Here is a 27,706-nt window from a genome sequence, read left to right as displayed (position 1 = left end):
CTCACATCACACTGTCACATCTGATTGCATTACCAGTCTGAGAGGGCACATTTGTCGGGCCAATTAGTGCACTTTCTGGCACAGATGGAGCCCAGAGATCCCCAGAGAGAACAATGGGTCAAATTTGGGTCCTTAAAAAATATCATCATCGTGCATAGGCTACAGTAGCTTCTGCAAAAAAAAAATAGCTCACCAGGTGCGTGGGTATATTTTCGTGACTGTGCCCCCGGCCTATGCTGTGTATAGAAACCCATTGTGACTCATCATCTCGGTGGAGTTTAAAATGATGATGGATGGAAAATACTGTGTGCTCAGCCTGCTGTCACAATGAATATGATTTTGTATTATTTTCGTACATAAAATTATTGAATGTAATGCAACCTCAAGTTGAATGCTTTTGAAGTTCTTTGTCTTTGTAGATTGTGAGTGTTACAGAATTTTTAATTCAATTAAAAACTACTATGAGCACTAGCAGCAATTTGTTATCAAAGATGTGTTTTATCAATTTGTTTTTCACAGTGCTTAACTTTTGCCCTGGCTAAAAACTAAAGCCCCCCAAAAAAAGTTGAGTTGCATGTGTGACGGCAAATTATTGACCTTGTCTATTCCAAGAGGGTTCAGAGGGTTTTATTGTTTTAATATTTAACCATCACATTGGTTAACTTACTTTGATGTGTATGACTATTGACTATTCATAATGTCAAAATGTTACTTGAAACATTGCCTGTACAGTAAAAGTAAGGTTAATAATACATATTGATTCATTAATTTATTATCTATTGCTGATTTATTGCATCTTGAAAACGGAGTAGCCTATGCTATTGATGATGATGTCAGTTAACTCCTAAATCCACACAGAGCAAAATTATTATGCTTAATAGAAGACATGCATTACAAAGAATTCAAAAACATTCAGAGATTTATTTTGTGATGGTAAAAGTTTTTTGAGCTGCTTGAAAAAGCTATTTTTCTATTAATGATAAATGATGATAAGTGAGTGTAGTGTGATATTCGCAACACACAAATATTGTAGCATTTTGTAGCAAAAAAATAGTATGGCACTACAATTAGTAGAAAAGTGTTTTGTTTTGTTTTTTTACGACTACCTGGGAAAAAAAACAATCTTCCATTAATGGATGCTAAAAAAAAAAAGTTTTTAAATAATAGCTTAGCTTTGGGTGATCATAACTTGATTTCCAAAAATTAGGACATTTGGCCCGGCCTCAAAATATGAAAACAATACTCAGAAATGTACTCAAAGATCCCATACAATATAACTATTCATATGCCTCCATGCCAACCCTCATTTTAAGTCTCACCTGACAAATGAATAAGTAAAGGTCATGTTCGAGCTTATTTTCTTTTTCTTTGTTTGTTGTTGTTTTTTATTTATTTATTTTTTAATGAGGGCGGGGGTTGGGTCCCCGCACCGTGACCACTCTCCTGTTTGCGAGTGCAGGGCACTACCAGTGAGCTAAAATTCTGGGCCACTGACATAGTTTAGGACCTTATTTTAACACTCAGGAAGTAAAATATGTAAAAAGCTGACCTAGTTTTTTTCTTTCACTTTTTTTAACTCATTCACTGCCATTGACGGCTATAGACGTAAAAAATCCATTTGAACTATTTCTATTAGTTTCACATTTGTTTCCACTTTTGTTAACAAGAGTATGAAAACCTAGAACAAATTTATTGTACATTTAGAACAGATATAAAATGTCATGAGTTAACTATTGAAGTCATGCGATTAATTACAATTAAAAATTTTAATCGTCTGACGCCTCTAATTTGTTAATAATATTTTCTTTTTTGTTTAATTACTTAATTATTTAAACTCAAGATGTATCACTAATTGTATATCAGTTGCATTTAGGCTTCATCCAATGACCATTCTGCTAATTAGTTTAGAAAGGTACTGCTTATACTTCCATATGTCTTCCCATCAAATTCTTCAGAGAATTCAATATGATTAACCTTGCATTCACACATACACACTTACACACACTGTCACATTCCTACCTGTTATAGCACACTTTGCTTTGTCAAAGTGATATAAATGCCCAGGGAATCACATCTCACTGGCAGCTGGACGTCCAAGTCCTGTAGAGAGAGAGAGAAAGAACAACGATAAAGCAAAAAGATAGTGGGAGGTAGTTGAGGTTATTGGAGCTCACTGAAGTTAAGCTCAAGTCATTTTTCACACCAGAGACAGAAAGCCATAATGTGAAGTGAATATGGTGTGCACTGTGAGAATAATGGCACCCTCCAGATTGTTTGAATAGCCATAAGCCACTCAAAGACAAGAAGCACAAGGCCATTTTCACTCCCGATTGCTTGTTTAGGGTTCGTAGGGATGTGTGTGTGCAAGGTGCTTGTGTGCCTGTGTTCCCTGCCAAGTAATGACTCCTTAAGTGACACGGTATCAAAGTCCATAACGCCGTAATGGTCAATCGCCACGTTGATGCTTTATCTCTTGCCAGGACATCTAAGTTAAATGATCGCCGTTTCTCTGGCAAACACCAGAGTCCATTTTTCAGTCAGTCAAATTGTCAGCTCTCTTCCTGCTATACAAAGTAGCATTTATTCAGTTTGCTTTCTCTGGTACCAGTCGTTTGCTGGGTTCAATGCAAGTTTGCTCTTTTGTCTTATTCTTCACAAAACTGTAAACAGGAAGAAAGTTTGCTGTATTGACTCGTGAGTGATAAGCAAAGAAAGCGACACAAAATGGAGCCCAACAGACGTTTGCTGATAAAAGTGAACAAGATAGCAGGGTACAATACAACAACAAATTGCCGAGTGCACTTAAGAAGCACGACTCAAAACACATTGTGGTCATTAGTGTGGTGAAAGATGTGCTGCTATCAGACCTTTGAATGAAAACAACGTGGCAATTGTTGATCTGCTCAACCAAAGACACGTCTGTTAAATCAATGGTCTAATCTGTTTGTTTTATGCCATCTGAAGTGTGGAGAATCTCACAAAACTTCATAATTGTGAGTGCTGCTGCACTGAAAATGAATGACCTTGAGGGCGGATAGCTTTCACGCCACATGCAAAAGTCACTTGAATGTGTTTGGAATTGTCCTGAGAACACCTCACTGCAATCAGTCTCCGACTGGTTGATTTGCTCCGCACCGCAAAGTCTGTGTGTTGTGCTAAGGGTGCAAGTGTGAATGCACACTTTAGATTCTGTATCCTATTTATTCAATACCAGTACCACCCTGATAGCCAGGCTAGATGCTCAAGCTAAAGTAAATTCACCTCACCAAGGTCAACCTCAAAGTGAGAGTGTCTTCAATGGAATGACACCGTGTGCTCTCATGTTGGCAGCTATGTAGCATTGTTGTTGACTGCAACGACTGACAGAGCGGCAGAAAAAACATCTCTCGGAATTTTAATAAAAAACCTTGTAAATATAACCTGACGAGCTGACTAGAAGAGGGATGACCTCAGAGCAGCCTGAATGGCTAAATCGGACTTTATTTATATAGCACTTTTCCACCTTACAAGGCCCTCAAACGCTTGACATTCGACTACTGATTATGCAGCATCAGGAACTGGGGATTCTTGCTCAGGGATACTACAACATGGTCACAATGGCATGGGATCGAACCCACAATCTCTGAGTTGGGAGAAGACCACTCTAACACTGAGCCACGCTGGCCCAACTATTTAAATATATATATATATATATATATATATATATATATACATCCGAAATATGGAAGTATTTTAGCTATAAAAAAGAAGATACAGAACAAAAAAACCTCCTCTGCCGACGGTGCCTTGCCGTTGTTGCCGCAACACGAGGTAATACATCTAAATTGTCCAACCATTTAATCGCTATCATCATGGTCCTATATGACCAATTCAAACTAAGAAGTGTGACACGTGGTGAAACTTCATCTACTCAAAAAACAATTACAATTACAGTACAATTAAGTGTAATATTGATTTGTGTTGAGGTCATTTTTCTGCCACATTAGGTAGCATAATTGCATTTGTAAGATGTTGGTCACAGCTCAGTGCATTTTTTATTTTCATCTTAATAGCTATCAAATCTTTAACATGAAGTAACTTGTGAAATTCTGCACATTTTTAAAATTTTTAAATACAATTTGACCCCAGTCTCCACAAATATATGCATTATTAAATTTATTACTGCTAAATCTTGACATGGACGTGTCTGCTGCATTGTGACTGGAATAACCCCAGTACAACCGTGGTGGTCATTAATCGCACCTTAAAAAAATTGTGGTGTTAAAAAAAAAAAAAATATATATATATATATATATATATATATATATATATATATATATATATATATATATATATATATGTGTCTTGTTTCAAGACACATCTCTTTGTCTTATATATATATATATATGTATATATATATATATATATATATATATATATATATATATATATATACATATATTTATATATATATATATATATATATATATATATACATATATTTATATATATATATATATATATATATATACATATAATATTAAATAATTGAAATTTATATAATTTATAATACAATTTAATGTAACCCCTTCAGACCCATTGATGGTTGCAGTGGACATGACATATTCACGTCTAAACCAATAAATCGCATAATTTGGATGATGTCAACACGTCTGGTTCATGATTGGATCTTATCTAACCAATCACAATCGCAAGTTGATTTGCATGATGTTCATGTTAAAAATTTTGCATATAAACTTGGTACGTTTAAACATGTTACAGCCATATTATCCTGGCATCCACTATAACAACTAAAAACATGAGATAACCCCCACACAAAAATCCATGTTGTTCTTATGTGGGAAGAGAATCAAAATCAGCAAAAAATAACTACATTTTGCCCAGCAGAAAAAATGTGGGTCTGAAGGGGCGACAAGTGACCGTACCCACCCATTTCTGACACGTGCACATGTGCACTAAGAGTTCCTTAGTCATTAGTTTTTTGTCAATCACCTGCCCAAAACACCATTATTGAACAGACCAGCAAGCCAATTCAGACAACTTTTTATTGATCATTAATAATGCAGGCGCGCACCAAGATTCGCACCCCATTAAAAACACTCGTCATTAAGCGCACAACTGCACGTGCTTTGACAGTAGACAGCGACAGTATCATTATGGTGGAGAGTCAATACTCTACTGTGAGAGATATCGATGTGATATATCGCCATATCCATATTCTGTCCCATTCCTAATGAAAATATTTTTAATGGACACAATGTGAACGCTTATCTCGCAGAATGAGCAGACTGTAGCACTCGCATGAATATCTACACAGCATCACTGTCACGACCTCCATGGAGCTTTCCAGCAGGGCTGTGCAGTAATTGTATCTATTAGGCAGTACAAGAGGCCATGAGCAATACCTTTATGGTTGAGTGGCCTGAGACTGCAACAAAGGATGCCTTCACTGTGGAGAGTGTTTGTGCAACTGCACACGTCCTTCTAAATAAACATGTACTGCATGCCCCATGTGTGTACGTATGAACGTGATGATGGAGAAAGGGCCAGGAGCAACAGATCAGCGAAATAAATAAGTAAGGCGTGAAGCCCCCCAACCCTCTCCTGCTTCACCGCCCGCCCAGGCAGCATCTTAATTCGTGTCTGGCCTCTCTCAGAACACAGAATGCATTATTCACACTGGGCTGGTCAACAATGCCGGGATCAATGAATGACGAATGGAGGAATAGAGGTGGAAAGAAAGTGATCTAAATGCGTAGGTGTGAAAGGAACAGGTTGGTACAAGGCATGAAATGAGATTTTTCATTAGGACTCGTTTGCATGAAGGGAGGGAAAAACTCGAACGACTAGATTAAAGGCGCAGTCACTGCAAAAGTTCATGCATACATTAGCTGTGCACTCTTGCTTGTTTCGCTGCCAGAAGAGAAACACTTAAAGACAGTATTGTTCAATTTTGTAAACAGAGCCGTCCAAAAGCTTCACGCATTTGCTTTGTTTCAAGACACATCTCTTTGTCTTTGTCATCTACACTACCAATGTTGATAGCCAACGTAGGACACTGTTCATCTTCCGTCGGTGGCCGTCACAGCGCAGATGGGTTTGTAGTCCATCTGTTAGCTACTGCACACTTGCAGTCAATATACCACAACTTTAAAAACAATTTATTTTTCCATAACCACAACCTTGCCCTAACCTTAACCTTCATGGACAGTTACTGTAGAAAGAAAGATTAAAACATACATTTCTCCAGGGTTTCTCAATAATAAATCTAAAGGTCAGTTTCTTTAATCAAAGCAATATGAGGATGATACATCGTCTCAATTTTCCCATTGGTCCCATTTGCTTTCCCAAAGGTCAAAGTCTTGTGGTCCAGAAAAAGTAAACAAGTCACAGGGTTGAACATTTTCTTCGATTACTGGCCAGACAGCTAGTGGGAAAATTTAGCAGTAAACAAGGGCTCCTGGACTTTGGCTCAAGTGACACCATTTAGATTGGTCACTCTCAAGTGGCAATAATCTGGATATGGGTCATGGAAGCAAGAAGAAAAGAAAATGCCTGGATCAAATCCATCCTCTCAACGTGCACCTCAAATAATTGGAAGATACCAATTTAGGTGTATAGCCCACACGCACACACACACACACATTTACACAAACACAAGCGGTTGTAGGGACGTGAAGCAAACATTTATTTCTGCTATCAATTCGTTGGTACTTGTTCAACATTTTATTGTTATACAATTTAATGTTAAGTGATACTCCTTTTTATACATGGAAATTAGATGCACGAGGAATATTTATGACATTCTTAATTTGTGATTCCTCCCTGATCAGTTGTGTCCCAAGGTGCTAAATTGTGTGAAGTGTTATGCCCCTGATAGGGTCACCCACCATAAAAAGGTCCTTGATGAGGAACCAGATAAAAGCACGGCTCAGAACCCTTTATGATGACTGCGGTTTATGATGACTACGGAAATTGGCAGATTTTTTTCCCCTCTGGAGCGAGACTTGGTTGTGGGCCTCGATGGCGAACACCTGGTGACTGGGCCTGCGCTCATGGGTCCCGGCTGATTACCACCCAGACAGGTAGGGTGGCAGGCACCTTGTTGGCCTGATCTACCGGCTCAGAGTAGAGCTGCTTCTCCTCCACATTGAGAAGAGCAAGATGAGAAGGCCTGAGCTTTTTGGTTAGGATGCCTCTAGACGCCTCCCTCGCACTTGGCCCGCGGATGACCTAAAACGATAGAGATTACATCTAAGTGCTACGGGAACCCCCTGGAAAAGTTGGGGAAAAGAAAAGTCTGCCTTTTCAGTACAAAGCTGTTGCCACCGTGACCCGTCTCTGGAAAAGCGAAAGAAAATGGATTAACTTAAAACTAAACATGTTATTGTTTTAACCAAATTATTTTATATATTGCATTGCATTTTTGAATCTCTGTTAAAAATGTTGAAATGTTAATAAATGACAATAGGGACAGTTTCACCATGGAACATTTTTTCTTAATTATTTCCTGTGAGTAAGATAGTCTGGATAAGCAATCAAATAGAAGGTCAAGCAACATGCCACATGTTCTGTTTAACTGTATAGGTTTGACTCTATTTGAAAATGTTTCCCCTCACTTTGCTGACTCAATTAGTTTTAGAAGATTGTTTTTTTTTCTAAAAAAAAAAGACAATTTAACGGGATTTGTTTCCCCTCACAGTAAAACAATATTTTTCTGTTACTGGAGGCAATGGATGCACTTAAATCCCATGTGACCCCCATTACTCACAAGTTGGCTGTTTGTAATTAGTGTGACTGTACAGCACATTGAGTATGATACACTCATGATACTCTTTTATGTACAACACCCTTTGTAATTATACTTTCAACAACAGATTACACCATGAGACACCAGAAATGGCGAGGATGCCGATTACAGATGTATGCACTACGTTCTTTTAAAGGGTGTGGTCCCATTTATTGGGAAGCCACAACTTTCCCCCTAGACTTGGAGAGATATGATACGCTAAGGATAAGCAATATGGACGAGTAATGTGTATATGTGGCCTAGCCAAGCGTAAAATTAAAGACTTGTCGTGTGTCCCACATAAATATGTGGAAGAGAGAAAGAGCAAGAGAGGGAGGTGTGTGATTAAACTAAAAAGCCTTGATTTGTCCAGTGATTGTGAGTCAGTGAACTGTAATCAACAGCGCTCAGCACCAACACAATGAGACTTGTCATTGCATGTACACGCACACATACACACACACAATCAAATAAATCCGACCCCGGCGACAATTTTTACGGACAACAGTATTGTGACACACCTTTTAATCAATTAATGAATTTATCAGGGGTCAGACGAGACCTGCGTCTCAATTATCCAGCTTTGTAACACATTTTGGACAATTATACACTTCTAAATTAGCATGGTGACACATTTGGAAGAGAGTGCCACTACCAATATTAACAGTGAATCTCTAATTTGAATCCCCATCACAAAAGCCATTGTCTCTGGATTCATACAGCTGAATGTGCCATGGCATATAATTCCTTTTAAAGACCTAGATATTTAAATAAAAAAAATATCTATTTCTATAGAGGTCCATAATACAACAGTGTTTATATCAAAAAAATTACTACTAGAGATGATTGTTTAAAAAAAAATCGATATGAGAATATATTAGTGTGGTCCTCTTTACAATACACGTATCGATACGCAGGTGTCCCGTTTTGAATGTCACATTCATTCAAAACGTTCCTGGCTCTTTGCTACGCAGTGTGAACACATTTCGATCAGGCACGGCACTGGCAGTAAACCGGAAGCGCTGCTAACATTAGAAGAAGTAAACATTTTTGCCATCCAGCATACCAAAAATATCATTTGGGTTAACATATGACTGTTTTCATAATATTTTATGTAAAATACTGTAAAATATTGGGATATGTATCGCCTTGGAGGCCATGTATCGTGATACATGTGTATCGTGGTACATATTGTATCGTGACCCCTGTATCGTGATACTCATTGTATCATGAGGTTGTTGGCAATACCTAGCCCAAAAGGATTATCATGACATGGACTACTAGGATAACTAGAGGGCATTTTCCTGTTGCAGCATGACAGTGCTTCTTTATGTATGTCTGAGATTTCCATTCGAAATGTTTTGAGACCTGATTTCAGTCTCATCAAACAATTTTGCGATTAAGAATGGGCATTTGACAATGTTTGCTAGACTGTCTACAGGGAAAATTAACAATCAATGAATTGATATCATTTTGTTAAATTTTGAGAATCTCTCTGATGTCCGGCGCTCCTATTTCAATAGTGATATTAGAGGTTCTTATTTAGAAAGTCAATTCAAGAAACAACTTTATCTGATGGTTGTGCCAAATGAAAAAATCAATTCCACAAAGGCCTAATTGACAGAATTATTAATGATCAAATGATTAGAATTCCTGTCACTATTTTTCATCAACTAGAACTCAAAGCCAGGCATCGTCAAATGCTCTTCTGTGTGATTAGATGCAAATACCTTTTTTTCACACGCCAAAGTCTTGTAGAAAGTTTTCCAAGAAGGCGTAGACCACAATATTCACTTGTTTTAGCGAGTCCCCAAAAACAGTTCATTTTATGTAAATGACATACAACAAGGTTGTTTTAAAATATGAAATGTAATTCATCAAATGCTATTTCAGTGCAGCTGCTCTCCAGGCAAGGTACTGGTCCAGTTCCCTCTTTCATACATATGATGGATGCCGTACCATCTATCATACCGTCATATCATCAGGAGGCTTTCACTCTCCTCGATAAACATGCATGCAATTTCTCACATGGTAACAACACACATGGTCCATGTGAGGTACTGCTGCAGGTCTGCAGGCCACGGCGGTGCTCATCTGTCTTGGTGTGACACTATCAGACTCCTTTACGAAAAACACTCAGGTGGCGTAAATGATTAAATTACACAAGGCAGAAGATACATCAGAGGGAACGTGACAGGCGCTGCTCCGTCCCATGTAAAGGGCCATGCTTGATTTTTATCTCAAATGACAGTCCTTTCCTCAGCTGAGACTAGACCGCTGTGCTTATTTTAAAATCACCTGCCGCTAAGTGTGCTAAAAGTAACCACAGATCTCTACTCAGTTACTCACCAGCTAGTCAAAGGGGATTCCACCTTAGACCCAACAAGGTGATATATTTACACTTCACACAAAACACAAGAACTTGAGGGGCAAAAACAAACGCAAATGATTTTCAATGCATTGATCATGAGTGCATCTGATAATATCTTTGTTCCATCGAGCATGACCGCCTGGCCCTCCTCCTCATCCTCACCCAATCGCAGCGCACCATCAAGTAAGCTCCAGATCAATACTCCCTGGCCCATGTTCTCCCTCTCAAAAGGCAGGGAATGAAAACGCCACCATGTCGATTTCCATCTCAGCTGCGCCACCATCCACTTGCAAATAAATGACATTTATTGTTATTTTCTCCAATTTACTTTTAAATGACATCAGCATATGCTTGCTTTTGCATCTGGGTTAACTCTAAAAAGAACCAGATGTACAGAGAAAAAGACGATGTATGTAATGCTGTTCAAATAAAAGCCCAGTAAGCAGGAAATTTAAGAGGAGCCCGGGGATGATGGTATTACATCAGGCTCTGATTGTGGACTATTTGCTGAAGAAGGAAAAAGACACGGAAAATATCAGAGGATGCATTTGGGTGAATACACAAGAGGCATGTGAACACTAGGAATGGCTTTGCTGCAGTTTGCAATAAAGGTAACATAACGTTACATCAAATAAAACTGCAGCAGCATAATTGTGCACGTTTTTAAAACTCCTTACAAAATTGTAACATGTAATGTAATCGTACAGACGAAAACAACCCTATGATATTACAATTAATTAAAAATAGAACTGTGCATATGGTATGGTTTTTTTTTTCTTAAGTAACTTCAAAAAATGCAACATTCGCTAAGAACACACGGAAGTTTTTGTGTGTGTATGGGAATATTTAGCTAACTATCGAACATTAAATTAAACTGTTAAGCAGTCAATGATGCCCACAGCTGCATACGGAGGGAGTTCAGTCATCCGCACGCTGGAGCAGAGACAAAAATAGTGCTTAGCGCTAGCTAGCAGCTACTTCAATGGTCCAAAAATGATAAGCAGTTCATAAAATAGACGGATGGATGCATGGATAGATGCATGGATGGAAGAACATTCTGGGTTCTGCTTTTTGATAGTAGATGGCAAGAGATCCTGGCAGTTAAGGTTGATGCTGCGTGACCGCTAGAGCTTTGGTATACTACAGTATATCGACGAGCCTTGGTAAAGCACTTTGGACGACATACGGTGTAGATAAAGCACTGTAACGCCCTATTCGCACTGACTGCGGAACGGACGTGGAGTGTTTTCCAGGAATAGAAAGTCTTTGAGTCTGCGTGCCAGCTGTAGTGCGGCGCTAATGCGGTGCGGAGCTAGGGTGGCCAGATGTCCGGATTTAGGCCGGACAGTCCTACTTTTGAGTCAACCCTAAAGAAAATGGTTTTAAAGGCCGTGAAAAGTGAACCGTGTTATAGCGAGGGAACACTTATTTTTTTTTTAAATATGTCCTCCTTTTTGACCTTATGGAAGTGGCCACCCTATGCAGAGCAGATGCGGCACTGCGGAAGGTTTCCGGATTCCGCATGCGGATTTACATGAAGGAATTACACGAGACGGACAGGAAGTCGGGCGTTGGCATCAAGTTAGATCCGGTATATTTCAAAATAAAACTGTTTTTGAACTCTTTTTTTGAGGGCAGGGAAGCTAGCTAACATAGCATGACATGAGTCAGACATTTAAAAGACAAAAAAAACGAGCTTAGAATAAATTAAAGATGACAAAATAACACTATTTAAACACAAAACGTACTTACCCATGGTAGAAGTTCCAAAATAATTTCCAAAAAGCATATCAATGTGACAAGAGGCAAGCATGGCTATTGTTTACAAATATTACTCTATTTACGTGAACGCCCGTGATCTTGTGGTCTGGCGAGATTTCCGGACACGGACAGCTCACGCAACGCACGCGGTGTGAATTGCAGTCGGTGCGGATGCCGCAGTCAGTATGAATTGGCCGTAAAAGTGTACTTCATAATGATAAAATTAGAGTTTCCCTTTTTTTTGGACTATGGTGTTTTTCAGCAAAAGTACAATTGATTCGGGATTATGTGGCGACATGGTAAACAAACGGCGATTGTGCGTTTGGGGTACAGGTCCAGGCTTTATATATATATGTTATGCATCTGATTTGATAGGCAAGTGGGTAAATAAATTGGCAATTAAGTATTAACTGACACTCACTGTAACCGGAAAAAAAAAAGAAGTTAATTTCATGACTCTATTTAGCTTTTTTACTCTACAAATAAAAAACAAACCACCTGTCAAATTCCTTATAAGGACCTACAAATTTGATTGAAAAAAAAATGTGTCCACTCATGTATCAATATGGCATCACAAGATGTCACAATATCACGTTATCGATACTTTGTCTTACCCCTAAAACATGATGCAACCCGTAGAAAATCATTCAACATCCATCGTCTGAAGTCACACGACATAGTTTGTATTTGCAGCTTTGCCAAACAATGCCGTATTTTCTGACTCTTGTTTCCTCCATTGATAAGAGACACTAGTTTTATAACAGCCCCGAGAGATTTATGCCCCCAGCCCTGCCGTGACCTCATTGTTCATTGCCCCATAATTCAAATCTGCTCTGCTGCGTTGCATCACATTGTGGATGACTCATTTCCAAGCTAAACAAGGGGGCCCTCCTAAGCATGCGATTGTTGAACGGCTGAACGACGCAGCTTGGAATTTCCCCCATCAATACTGTGGCGATGGACCAAAGACACGTGCAAAACACACACACATGCACATACACGCACACACGCACCCAGTTTCAATTGACTCAACTCGGAAGAGGGGAGCCTGATGTAAGTGCTATTGTAAATTATTTCCTGCAGAGACAAAAATAATCTACAGACCTTTTGAGTTAGCTTCTTACACTCACTTGTAGACTCATTCTGCATTCAGATCCCACGTGGCACTGTTTGCATGTGAGTGCATGTGTGTGTGTAACTATATGCACACATATACACAATTACAATGTGTTAACTTATCTATAAATAGAAATAGTTGTCATACTAAAAAGACAGGTGTGAAATCAATTCAGAGCGTGATACGTACGGTAGCAGAAAATGTGGACATATGAATCAGTTTCACCAAAATGTATCAAGGCTGATTTTGTGTGATGAAATCGGCGATCACGTCAAAGAAAATGACCACATTGACAATTCAAAATGGTATTATAGTTGCCACTAAATATGCTATCTCCTTAAGTGGCATTTAATAGAAAAAACTAAACACACAACAAAAAAATACACACATTTCATGTTTGCATACAGGACATAATTTGCGCAAGAGCAAATGCTAGTAGGCAATCTAAAATCCCTTTGACAGGACAGGCTAATAGGCAATTAGCATCAAGTTTCGGGAGTGATATTCCTTCAAATATTGAATATTCACATACAAATGTTGTAGGGGCACATACGGACAGGTAGCGCTACTCAATAAAAATAATTCTTCCTAACCTGTAAAAAAAAAATCAGTTATATCAATAAAGCTCAGTCAACACGTCTTCGACTATTCATAACTTTATTCAAGCATGTACTTGTACTTGCATGAATGGCACCACACTGCCCCTATAGGCCAAGACAGGTATTTATTTGTTTTTGTTTTGTTTTGTTGCTTTACTTTTGTTAACATAATAATAATAATAATAATAATAATAATTCATCTGATATATATAGTGCTTTTTTTCTGAACAATCAAAGAACTCTTCACAATGGATACATTATTAATGCACTCACACATTCACACTCATTATTATTTTACTTATATTACTATATTTAAAGTTGAATTTTTGTAGTTGAATAGGCTAAGTACTGAGTTTAGAAATCAATAAATTATGTTGTTTAATATAATCACCCAGTCCTATTATTGTCTTTCAACCAGGTTATCGTGTTCGCAGGGCATTGACTTAATCTCAACTGGATGTTCAGGTTGACTAAAAATCCCCAAGTTCTAATATAGAGCATTAATTAGAGTGGAATGATGCATTTTGGCTTTAAAATCTTGCCCTTTGTGTATTTGACTACATAGCTATTCAGCATAATCAGTCGATTGAAATCAGTGTTATTGGGTTAAAAATAGTCTTTTGCTTGTCCACCAAAACATCAATACTTAGAGTTGATTGGGCAATGCATCCCCACAGATGTTGTTTAACAGTGTGATTACAGTTTCCTGCTGAACAATACAACCATTGAGCTGGATTACGACATGTATCACAAGCAATTGTGCACGCACACACAGACATACTTGTATACACACTGCTCCACTCAGAGACAGCAAGAGTCTGGCCAACAGTTTACATTCAAAAGATGGAGTGTTTTTCCAGGCTTCCCAACAGACTTTATGCTGAGGAAGAGATCTTTCACTTTGGGGTCGGTCTTGTCAAGGCCATCGGTGCAATGAGTGAGTCGGAGTCTTACGATTATAAAGCCGGCTACGGATTCCTGCTCCCCCTTTAGCCGGGCAGTCGTCTAATCAGCTTGCAAAGTAATGGCGTCGTGCTCTCAAGCTGAGTCAACCCCTAATGGGGTTGAATTATCGTCGTGGCCGGCTTCACACGTGCGGCGAGAAGTGAGTTGTCACTATTCTGAGGTTGAAATTGCAAGGAGTTCTTTGAGGAGTAATGGAGGCTGGAAGGAAGAGGATGTGTTAACACATGACCGAGCGCTTTCGCTGGGTGAAGAAGACCGTCGAGGATCTGGCCTCATTAATTCAATACAGCATAGAGATGTCGTTCAGCGCTTGAAAAGGTGGCTTTTGAATTAGGTTAAAGTGGGGTTTCATACTGTGAATGTGAACCATCATCACATCAGGAAGCAAAGCTTTGAAATCCACCATCTTCTTCTCATCGGCATTTCGTATAATAATCGCAGCAAGATGTTTGTGTTTCACAGCTTAAACCAAGGGTGACTATTAATTTATGCAGAGAAGTTTGTTGTCTCAATAAGCGAAAATCAACCGTCGCCTGTATATCTCTGAGGCTCAAACATTTATCTCAAAGAGGATAAATTAGCTGAATAAAGCACGGGAGCTGAGGAAGTCCTGATTCTTCACAAGAGTCTTGATAAAAGTGATTTTGTGGAAATCAACCCCTAGGTTATTTGTCAATGCATTGGACTAGCAGCTCAAGTAACCCTTGACTAATAAAATAAAGCTTGGCAGACATTGAGATAGGACTTTTTATCTTCTCATTGATTTATTTTATCTTTTCAAGCTCTCAACAATCCCACTGTGCTTTTTGCATCTGTCATTCATAGCAGTCAACCTTGTATGTTTAGCTTTTCTTTTCTTTTTTTGCTGAGTTCAATGAAAATAATTTACCCATACCTCACTGCAAAAAAAAAGAAAGGGAAAAAAAATCATTTTTATGATTAAAAATGCAGTACTCCTATGCAGATTACAGTACAACATCTGAGACTGAACACAATCATTTCCTGACGCTGATTGTCCGGACTTTCCCATAGGAAATAATGGTAATTGAATACTCCAATCTACGGTCAAACGTCTGCCCTGATTAAACCTTTAATTGCCATACAGGCAGCGTTTTAAGTTACATTTTAACTGCTGTTCAAGAGTAAAAAATAAGTTAACCACTGGAGCCAGGAAAATGGGCTTTTAGAGATCTTCGATAAGTGTTTTTGTGGAAATCGCTCGAAGGTTTTTTATCAACGCATTGGAATTAGGAGCTCGAGTAACACCTGAATAATAAAATAAAGGTCAGCAGATGCAGATTTAGTGTTTTTTAGGAAGGGGAGGGGTGGGTTGATGGTTAAATGGTTAAAATAGAAAATGGTTTTCAAAGAAGCCTGATTTTAGACCACATATTTATCACTACGACATAGTTTGTTATAGACTATTCACGAGCCACTCATGTATAATGTCCCCCTAACATTCTGCCATTAACTGACTTTCAGTTTGCGGCTCTTGTCACATCCACTTTGCGTCACATCCAGCATCTATAGGCAGACACAAAAGCTGGCCAGGCGATTTAAATTTACATACAAGCCTTCCAGAATTATTGGTTCCATCGCGGGGCTGTTGTGACGCACACGATACCAGAATAATGTTAAGATCTCGCGGCGGCATCAAGCACATCCTAAATTCCAGACTCGGCAATGGGACGACAATGTGGAGCGAAGAAAAGAAGCAGAAGGAGAAGAGCTAAATGGAGCGTCACAAACTGCACTGCAGCAACTCTCTCACTTCCATCAAGTTAATATTGAATTGGCGCTTTGACGCACTCACAAAGTACGTCGAGGTTGAAAGCTGTCACCAAATGATTGCGTCAGGGTGAGATTCTGACCCCACCCAACACTTTTTACAGTTCCTGTGGTGAAAACATATGGAGGATGCCGGTCGCCCTAAATATGGTCTACAAGATCTTGCTTCATGCTTTTCTAAATTGAGTTTCATTCTTCTAAGCTTGAGCTTGTCTTAGTGTACAGTATACGCCAGTATTTTACCTCTTAAAGTGGAAGTCAAACTTAAACATTACTTGACAAGTATATGTTATAGACGACCTCACTAGTCTAAACATGACATTCTGATTAATATTACATTTGTGGAATATGAGTTATGAAGCAAAATCCAACCGTTTTTATTCAACTCAGGGGGCGGCCATTTTGCCACTTGCTGTCGACTGAAGATGACATCAATGTTGCTCAGGGTTCAGGCAACGACCAATCTGAGAGCACCTGTTTTCTGAAGCTGCGCTGTGATTGGTTGTTACCTGACCTGAGCAACATTGATGTAATCTTTAGTTGACAGCAAGTGGCAAAATGGCCGCCCCCTGACATGGAGAAAAACGACTGGATTTTGCGACTTAACTCATATTCCGCAATGTTAAACAAAATACCGTATTTAGACTAGTGGCGCTTTATAGAACATATTATTGTCAAAATAAATTTGTTTTGGGTTCACTTCCTACATATCATCAACTCCCCACCAAGACTCAAACCTAAAACCTCTCGACTGTGAGACTCTCCTGTGCTGAATTTAAAGGGAATAAAAGAAGCCACTTCCATTGGCCAGGAAGCAAGTCAGCTGTGTTCACTCCCATTCCATAATGGCGCAAATGAAAGAGATACCAAAAAGAAGAAAACTCCACCAGCATATGCTCAGTTCAACCACACTTCGACTACAATTCGGGCTAGACTTGCGCTGGGCACAAAAATAGGGCCCTTAATATTTATAATTGTTAAAAAATGGTCACTGCCCACTTGGAATATGATTATGCATACAGTACACAACCTAATCTCATCTCACCTTTCTCAGTTTCTACTTTGTCAATTAAATGTCACTCCATTCCTCTCTGTGCTTCCCCGTCCGTTTATTAAGTCTGAGTCATCAGCATCACTACAAAGGAGCTGAATTCACGCCTGCACGCCATCATATCAAAGTGTGTATATATATGTTAATGCTGTCGAGAAAGGTCTACTTTGGGTTTCAATGAGACGACAAGGCATGTGACGAGGAATCGCTTATTCAAATCACAGCGTGCCTCTATTACCGGATTTAATATTGTTATATCACTCACTGCATTCCTAACCAAATATTGTGCAGCATTAACAGCTCGGAAACAAACAAAGCCATTAGCCAATGAAGTGGAACACTCTGAATGTGCACAACCATCATAATTTGCACAGTTTCCACCAACAAGCAGCTCCGTCTGCATTGTGAATCACAACAAGTGAAATGAATTAGTGACCTAATTCAAGGATGTTAAGACCAACAGGAAGAAAAGCAATTATTGCTTACTGTACTTGCTTGTATGCCTTTTCAGTGCAGTATTTGACAGCCAGTGCTTCACATACAGTTCGCTACATCATTAATGTAACCTTTGCTGTTGCGGGCCATGACCTAAGATGCTCGCTGAAACGCCTTCTCGGTGTGAATATGGCACAGATGCTTGCAAGCCTGTCAGTATCGTTATCGACAAAGATACTGCTGGAATTGTAAGGTATGGAAAACAATGCACGGACAAACGATAGCTTGCCAGATGACAACCCCCCCCCCCCCCCCACCCCAAATTAGCAAAAAGATTAAACCAATACACTTTCATTTTAGTAGATGTGAGGTGTCAAAATGAATCAATTGACCATTAATCAGTTATGAAATGAATTGACAGCTATTTTAATAATTGCGTCATTGTTGTTTATGCTCTGATTTTTGCCTCTCAAAAATAATTAATTATTCTCTGAAAGCAGACTGATTATCTTTTGTGTTTATTAAAATAAAACATTTGCAAGCATATGCTTTTATTTTGGAAAACAATGATGGAACCAGAAACTCAATTAGATTCAGAAAGGTGAGTATAACGTCATCTCTCTCATGTGATATTGCTTCATTGGTGCTTAGTTGTTCTTTTTTATTACTAAACAATACCGAATAGCAAACAATAATTGTTTAATAAAGTTAACTTTATTTTTTTTATTACTAAACAATACTAAATTAAAAAATAATAATAATAATAAACAGTAATCAGAAAAAATGGTTTGTAATACACTTTAATGTAACATAAAAAATATTTTGATTCATTGATGGAATAATTAATAAAATTATTGATTCTAATAACATTCAATAGTGACAGACCTAATTTTAATGATATGTATCTAATATTTTAAATATATTTGATTTGATTTTTAAAAGTTCCAATGTGTATGCAATCTGAAGTAGGAAATCATGTTGTCATGATGTGGCATAGGTGGTCATATCATTTAATAGGATTTCACAGAAAAAAAGCATTGCCACTGTAACTATTAGAAAACAAACAAATGAAAGAAACACTTGAGAGGATCAGCTCACTCACTAGGGATGGGCATGATAATTGATTAATTCATTAATTGATCATGTGTCCGTGCAAAATGTATTGTTGAATCATGACTTGGAGCAATCGAGGCAAAATGAAATAGAGACACGCTGCTTATTCAATTGCATCTTGGCTGGTGTCAAGAAATTGTGACCCATCCACTACTGCGCAGTATTATTCTGCTCCATGGAAACAGGAGTTTAGCACGTTTAGGCAGATTCTTCCAGATCTTTACAAAGTAAGCAAATAATTATAGGCTTACCTTGACATGAACAGATATTAATGTGATAGCTATGTTCTATTTTATTTTATTTTGAAAGGGATTTGGTTAGTACCGTAGATAAAGGGGAGACCCAAACTTGGTAAGACGCGCCATCCTGTTTTCATAATGTGGAATAATACATCTTTCTCATACAAGAATGGGCTCTCCCTCATTGCCGAAATACGGCTCGGTCCTTTTCCGGTTTTGAAAAATGCATTATTCTACATTCAGTGTTTTCAAGACTTTGCATGTCCTCTTCCAAAGCACTGACCAACAAATTAGAGAAAAGTGTATGGATTTTCTAATCCTAAAGTACAGTTTATATCAAGATTATTCCAAATGTTTTGCTCCTTAGATATAGCTTATCAAAATGATAATAAACAATACCAGTCAGTGACAGATATATGTGTGCTTTTAGTAGGGATGTTCGAGTTCGGTACCACTTTTTTTTTTTTTTTCAGACTGATACCAGTACGAGAAGTCAACTCTTGAGTAGTCATTGATACCGATAGCACTGTTACCACTAGTTCTTTGAGGCATAATCATGAGAGGGTTAAGAAAATCTGTCGTTTCTCAAAACATCCTTGAATTTGGAAGTTGGGGTGCACTTTGGAAAACAACAGTGTTCAAGTATTGTTTGTGTTGCTTTTGGAATGGAAAAATGTATCTTTTGTAAGGCTAATTTTCTGAAATGATGCGTACTCGGGTGTCAGAGTTTTCCAAACCGGACGAGGTTCAACTGTATTATCCGTAATGGATATGATGTCATGAGGATACTGTATGTGCAAAGAGGCAATTTTGCAGGATATCATGCAACAATCCTTGCACTGTAATTGGTAGGGTAGACGGCAAAGAAATGAAAGCGGTGCACGTACACATGTGCTGATGTTTTTTTTAAATGCACTTGTGCTGCTCTTTGTATTAAAAAAAAAGAGACCTGACTAACCCTGAGGTATTACATCATGCTCCCAAAGTGTCAAAGAGCATTTTCAAAAAAATGATGCATCGTATAGTAGAAAAAGCGATAAATGAGGGCGAAGCATTGTGGGATCACCTTGATTTATGTGTTAATGTCAGATTTTTTTTCAAGAATATTTATCTGCCTTTCATCACATTTTATGACGTGTAGTAGTGGTTCAACACACAAAAAATGAGACCTTACTAGATATGACATCATATGACCTCTTCTTTGCTACAGAAAATGTAGTGGATTTTTCACAAATTAAGGCAAAGTATTGTAGGATCACTTGGACTTCAGCCAATGCAGTTATGAAAATGTTTCATGGATATTTATCTGATCCAATTTTATTGGATTAGGGAGCAACAGCGTTTTTGATTTTCTTTGGGTGGTTCTACAGATTTAAGCAAGTCATATTACTCCTCACTGAGATGACAATGCTCAATTATTAAGAAACTATCACAATTATACTGGTAATAATTGAAATCACAATTAGGACGATCATTTATTTTTGGGTACAAAACAAGAAAATGTTAAAACGTAAAAAATATTAAGACATGTAAAATTATTTGAAACACTATAAATATATAGTTCCTTTTGGATTAAACCAAATGTATTACATTTGTTATTTTAAAATAAAATAAAAAGGTGCAAATGTAGAAATTTAAACAACTCAAAAACCTCAAAATTAGTATTAATAATCTTTTTTTTTACGATTATGCAGATTTTTGTAATTGTGGAGTGTAATAATTGAAATTGTAATTGCACAGCCCTAACAAGGGATTTTTGATACCACTTTGTTTCAGACCGGTACTCAACTCTTGTATAGTCACCGATACTGATACCAAGTACTGATACCACTAGTGCTTTTCATACATAAAATTTCAACAAAAAAAAAAAAGATATACATATATATATATATGTTTTTTTTTAACTATCCCTATATAGCATTTTTCCTTAAAGTTGCATGAAATTAATGGCAATTTTCAATTTTTTCATTTTTCATTTGTTCCTAAAATACCTATTTTGTATTAAGAACACACAATAAAATAATTTTTAATAAATAAATACACTCTTAATAGGAATCTGTCAGTGTGTTGCTTATGTTCCTGATCGTAAAACGGCCAGAAGAGAGTGGCCAACACTGGAATTGGTCACTGTCGCGGTACTGATATTGAGTATTGGTACCCTAGCGATGAAATTACATGAGTGTGATTTGACATAGAACTCTTCTTAAGTTAAGGTACTAGAATTTTGTATAAAAAGCACAGCGGAGAAATAAAGGCAATGCACTTTGACTGATGCTTATTCTATGAATTTATAAAAACTGAATTAGCCATGCAACATGAAATTATGGTGTTATGTGTCATAGAAGAGACTTTTTTCTTAGGATTTGCAACATACAAAATAGTGCAGTAGAATTAGTGAATTACAAACAAATGAATGCAATGAACTGTACGATCACTTTGACTCTACCAGATGTGCCGATGACAGATGTTTTAGTGATATTTATGTCATCCACAAACATAATGATGTCCTCAGAGACAGGACGGGCATGCGCTTCAACAGATGCTGCCAAAATGGCAGTGAAGCAAATCTACATAGTTACAACAAAAGATAAAGAAGCTGCGGCGTTTAAGTCCAAAGAAGACGACATTCACAAGCGCCCGCACTGACCATTTCCCCGCTGGTGTTGCTCATCTGACACTTTTATTCCTTTTAAGCTGTTGCAATGACAGATGAGTCAACACATTTTGTCACCTACTCCAGCCTGCGCGCTCGCATCCATGCCGCCTTTGTAACACACACAAAGAATGTGCACACTGTGTCCAAGCTGAGAGCCATTTGGATGCTGAGTGCCGATCGCCAGTGACTCACAAGGGTCAGTGCAAAAAAAAACAAAAAAAAGCACTGAAGAACACACTGAGGACAAATTGCCAGTGAGGGTCATACAAGGGTGGACTTTTGCTTTCCAATCCACGTCACATTTCTGACTGGAAGTGCTCCTGATAACACAACAACAATAACACATAAATGATTGTTATTGTGTTTATAAAGAGACTGTACCACCTTTGGTAGTTTTCATCAAGGTCATTTACAACCCAGGGCGCCTCTTCCGTAAATAAGAGTCATAGCTTTCACTCATGAATCCGCATGATTGACATATCCGTGTATGTGTTGGCCTGCTTTGATTACTGAGTGGCTGCATTGACTTTGGATTTGAAGACTCACCAAAAATCTGCCTTATTGCATTCCAATATATCCAAATGACAGCTTGCTAACATGGTTGAAATGCTGAGAAGATGAAGACTGCCTGTCATTCATCACGCCACAGAGCAGTGCATATGCACCGTGCAGTGAGGCAGACACATGCGGAACAGAATAATAATGTGCAGGCTCCATCCTCCACTGTAATGTGATTACATTGCTTAGTTTTAGCATGGTGGTATCATCATCTGACATCAGTGTGACGCCCATACAGCCACGCAAGCTGCTGGATGGCTATGCCATATAGCTCCTTTACATTACATTACACTCTAACCCCCCCTCTGCATGCAATGGGACCGGTCAAGTGTTGCCTTACAGGCCACATTCCCATGAGCAAGTCAGGGTTGCCAGGCAATTTGCATAGAGCGCTGCACACAGGTTGATATGAACAACCGCATTTTGAAAGGAAGAAATCAAATCTTACCGTGTCACCAGTCAGAGCACATACATACACATCCAGTGCACACTAGAGGCGGAATGAAGCTCCTCTCTCATACAGTCCTTAGATGCAAAGAGGTGAGAAATGTCTGCACTTGACTCCGGATCTTCTGGTGCAAAGAAAATAATAAGAAGAAAATGAGATTATTTTTTTTGTCCCCCTTCTTGCAAAGCAGCAGTAAGGTAGCGTGCTTGGTATCCCGAGACACGCGAGAGGATGGACGGATGTAAGTCCGCTGGACTGTGCAGGAGAAGGAGGATAGAGGCGTATTTCTGACCGCCTGTCTCCTCCCGTCCTCCCTCCCTCTCTTTCTCTCTCCTCTCTATCCCTTGTTATCTTCCCCAGACGCCTTTATCGCCTTCACTGACTTTTCTCCACAAGCGCCAAAACAGTGCGGTCAAGTCACTTGCGGAGGGTCAGCAATGACAAACCGGTTTTCTTGTGTGTGTGTGTGTGTTTTTTTCCCGAGGAGCCAAGTGAACGCTCAGTGAATGAGAGCGCGTAGCCCGGCGACGTGAGGCTCGTGTGGCAGCAAGGCAAGGCGAGGCGGGCGGGGTGAGCTTGAGGATGGGTGGGTGGCTTGTTTTAGGAGGGATGGGGAGGCGGTGATGATTTCTGCCAAGGGGATGCACACGGAAAAGAAAAGAGCGAGAAGGCTAGAGCGGCGCGATCAAGTGGACTATCTGGGGGAAAACACGGAACTGGAACCGCTCGGAGATGTCTGGAGTTAGGGCTCCACCTACCGTGTGTAAACACACAAACACACTGGGAAAGGGTTGGAACTGCAGCAGAAACCGAATTGATCCTTCGCAGAACTCAAATGGTCTTGTATAAAATAAAATAAAAAGGTTTGGACCGTTTGTGCTTTACTTTGTTTACAAAAAAAAAAAACACTTCCCTACAGCGTCTGCCAACTTTATTTAAGGCAAAATACGTCACTGGCAAAGATAGAGGAACAAAGAGAGACATTATTGTGTTAGCCTAATAGCCAAAAGCAATCATCTAAGTCCCTATATAAACAAAAATGCCAATAAATGTGCTTTCTCAAAATTGTTCTCAAATTTCTTTCAAATATTCAGTCCGAAAAGGCTAAAATTGAGATCTTGTTTGTTCCGTTTGTTGTTGTTGTTTTTATTCTTATTTCCAAAAACGTTCAAAAATGACTCGGGCATTATGCTCTTAGGTTCACAATTTGTACTAGGTTGTAATAGTTTTTTTCCCCAGGAAAAAATTAATGCATGAATCTGTAATGACACAGTTAAGGAAGGAACTCATGCAATTGTGAAATGTATTTATTTATTTATTTATTTTAGTGAAGTCGCTTTCTAACTAGTGTTGTTGGAAACCATTAAATGATAATCAATCACCAACATTGAGATGGCTATTGTTCTGCAGAAATTATGTAAATGAGTACTGAATACTGAGTACAGCATAACGTTTGTTTCTATTAAATAATAGAGAATTTTACATATAACATTTCAAATACATAGGCTATTTGCAAAGCTGTAAATTACTAGACAACTGTAAAAAAATAAAAAAATAAAAAGCTGCATAACAGCTAAAATGGTGGTGATTAGGCAGGTAGGGATGGATGGATGGATGGATGGATGGATGGATGGATGGATGGATAGATAGATAGATAGATAGATAGATAGATAGATAGATAGATAGATAGATAGATGGATAGATAGATAGATAGTTAGATAGATAGATAGATAGATAGATAGATAGATAGATAGATAGATAGATAGATAGATAGATAGATAGATAGATAGATAGATAGATAGATAGATAGATAGATAATTATGAATCTCATATCATCTCTAAATTAAGTGCTATTGAAGCAAGACAGAGAATGGAGGTTGTCATGCTTTGTCATCTGCCTGCCTAAATACTTCAACATTTCAGTCTACAAGAACTCCAAACTTAAGAAAACACGTGTTTTCCTAAAATTGTCTTAAATCACAGTTAATTTAAGACCATTTTTTGTTGGTTGAATTTGTCGTAATTTATTTAGATTTTAGTCAAAGTGATGTTGTTGGTCAGTTTTTTTTAATTTTATTTTTTGTCCATTCGACGCTTATTGCTTTAAGAAAATAAACCAGAAGTTACTTGAGTAACACTTACTCAAGTAATTATTTGACGGGCAACATTTGACCTTTTCTTGAGAAAATGTTTTGGTTATCAACCCACCTATATCGAGACAGGCTGAGAGCGCTTGTTTCGGCTGCAGGTGTCCCTAATGTTGTGTCCCAAGTGCGAGGGCAGAGAGGATCAGTGGCCGACATGCGCACTGGCGTCGTGTCAAACAAGGCTGCAAGTAAAAAAAAAAAACTGTCTGCTTCTTTGATAGCAGGTCGTGTACCATCGTATTGTAATCACTTGTTGTTTATGGAAACTTTGCAGTATTGTGTATTTTTCTGGCGCCTCGTCCACAGCATCCACAGCATATCCGGGACCTGTTGCTCTTCCCCCGGCGTGTGCCCATGGATCTTTACGAACCGTCCATGATGACCGTCTGCTCGTCACGGTAATGGACGGAACTAGATGCTGTCTGTATATGTCATGTCAAATTAATAGCTAACGCGCATATTTAATTAGTCTAAATGATATTCATATTGATGTTGTCTAGTCTGCATCGCCTTATTAAGAGAATATAACTTCGAAATTAGCCGTGAAGGACATTAATGCGCCGACGTACCTACGTATCGGTTGCCCCCTAATTAGCTTATCAATGAGACGTTGTCATTGCCAACTGAAACCATTAGTGCAGTTAGCACTCAATGGGTATACATCCATTCAAATCCAATGCAAGAGCAGTATCACAAATTTTAGCTATTTTTCTAAAGATGATACACAACATATGCTAGGTGTGGGAGGTGTTAATGTAACACACAATTACTGGCTTAATGCGTGTCACTGATTTAAAAAAGTGTTTATAATCTTCATTTTAAAAACTTGAAACAACCGATTCGGTAGAATTTGATACAGTTGAGTACTACAATTGTAATTGTAACATTTTTTGTTGTATTAATTCATACTTCTCTGACCTAACCAGTGTCCAAACGGGATATATTCATTCATTGATTGTTCATTTATTTCAGGCAGCATTCAAAATTAACAATTTATCAATTTCTCCAGACAATACTCAACTAAACCTAGGCTGAAAAGGAGTGTAAGGAAGAAAAATGTATTAAGTCCCACCCTCTATCTCATTAATATCAAACTTTGAAAACAAATTTCGCTACTTTCCTGCAAGCTTGCAGTAACCAACAGCGGTTTCCATGAACACTAAACAACAGGTGTGTCTACAAACAGAACAAAAACAATGTGTTAATTAACTAACATGACATCAAAAGCTCAAACCAGCAATGGTTTATTGGTATTGGTTAGCATTGTGCAAGTGTACCTAATGTAACTTGTGACCAGTGAATGCATTACTACTGTATTTACAATGGACTGATGGGGAGGCAGTATGTCGCAGTTAATTACCATCGGGGGCTGGTAAACCCTTTTGGACATTTAAATCCCGCTAAAGAGCATTAGTTGACAAACCATTTGCTTGTTAAAAATAAATAAATAAACGAGAGAATGGCAAGGGAAATGAAGTGTTGCAGAACAGATGTGGAATGCATATTGGACGCATTTCTTTAATTATGATGGGAAGATGATTCCGTGTGCAGTTGCAATGAATTGCTATAAGATCATTTGGAAGTACGCTGGCAGTTTTCACACATAAAATGACACAATTATTTATTCTTTTTAGGTGCTAGAAAGAAAATGGCATTTAACTGAGACCGGAAGTCACCAAGGGAAGTGTTCAACCAAGCAAATCTATGATGGAGATCATGGGTAAGTACATTAAAGACTTCCATACAGATATACATGCTCCATATATACAGACGCTAAGGGGTCAGGCAAGGTTGCACTAGTGAAGAGTTCCATGTGCAGGTGGTGTAGGGCTCAAAGTCAAGATGCTCACAACTTTGTTGTGAAGAGTTTACAGTGTCTTAACCCTCTGCCATTTGCAATTACTGAGTTTGTGGCTCATGCTCGTTAGCTACTTCCTCACAGAATACAGCCTGCCAACTCGACCCCATGCAACCTTTCAGGTTTTTTTTTTTACCCCCTCTGCCCCCCCCCCCCCCTCCCAAAAAACAACAACAACAGCAACAAAAACAAAAACCCAACTATCATTTGTGAACACAACTGCAAGTAAAGCTCATTGGACTTTTGCCAAACTTCAGCTTCTATCTTTCTTTTTCTTAGCTCACAGAATAATAATAATTTATTTAAAAAAAAAAGTAATTCGCAAACAAAATAAATCAAGTAGTCAACAAGTTACAGAGTCACACTTTCACCCTTAGAAACTTTATTAAATCTACCGCCAATGTATTAAAAGTTCAACTTTCTTGACGACCATTTACTGTAAGTGTAAAACTCAGTTAAAGACTGTCAACCCAAATATTTTCTTTTTATTAGTATATTCTATGCAGCCCCACCAGTGTAAACATGGTATTCTGATTAATATTGTGTTTGTGGAATATGAGTTAAATCCACCTATTTGTATTATATTTGTCAGGGGGCGGCCATTTTGCCACCTGCTGTCGACTGAAAATGGCTTCCAAGTTGCTCAAGGCTCAGGTAACCACCAATCACAGGTCACCTGTTTTCTGGATGTGAGCTGTGATTGGTCATTACCTGAGCCCTGAGCAACTGTCATGTAATTTTCAATCGACCGCATTTGGCAAAATGGCCGCCCCCCTCCGGTGGATGAAAAAGATGGATTTTGCTGCTTTA

The 27,706-nt window shown here is 38.4% G+C and overlaps 2 protein-coding genes across 15 annotated transcripts in view; one reads left to right on the top strand and one right to left on the bottom strand.

The window, feature by feature from the left end:
- Positions 1-23,479, bottom strand: part of adgrl3.1 (adhesion G protein-coupled receptor L3.1) — a 175,540-nt gene extending 152,061 nt beyond the window's left edge. For 5 of the 11 annotated variants that reach the window (XM_086083282.1, XM_086083281.1, XM_086083284.1 and 2 more), the window contains exons 1-2: positions 22,892-23,478; positions 2,020-2,100 (exon numbers count right to left, since the gene is read on the bottom strand). The gene's annotated coding sequence lies outside the window, so the exon portion shown is untranslated. Of the gene's footprint in view, positions 1-2,019; positions 2,101-22,891 lie in introns of all 11 variants that reach the window. The other 6 variants (XM_086083279.1, XM_086083283.1, XM_086083286.1 and 3 more) reach the window with 2 other exon arrangements.
- A 1,723-nt stretch (positions 23,480-25,202) lies between these two features.
- The window catches only part of LOC147169752 (multiple PDZ domain protein), a 51,498-nt gene continuing 48,994 nt past the window's right edge, over positions 25,203-27,706 (top strand). For 3 of the 4 annotated variants that reach the window (XM_086083278.1, XM_086083276.1, XM_086083275.1), the window contains exon 1: positions 26,731-26,758. In XM_086083278.1, coding sequence (XP_085939404.1) covers positions 26,743-26,758 — 16 coding nt within the window. In that variant the 5' untranslated portion in view covers positions 26,731-26,742. Of the gene's footprint in view, positions 25,437-26,672; positions 26,759-27,706 lie in introns of those variants that run through there. The other variant, XM_086083277.1, reaches the window with a different exon arrangement.

The sequence above is a fragment of the Leptonotus elevatus genome, chromosome 8 (assembly GCF_054856555.1).
Source record: "Leptonotus elevatus isolate MCC_2025b chromosome 8, RoL_Lele_1.0, whole genome shotgun sequence".
Taxonomy (NCBI): Eukaryota; Metazoa; Chordata; class Actinopteri; order Syngnathiformes; family Syngnathidae; genus Leptonotus; species Leptonotus elevatus.
Note: the sequence above shows the minus strand (reverse complement) of the source record. Positions and strands in the feature narration are given on the sequence as shown.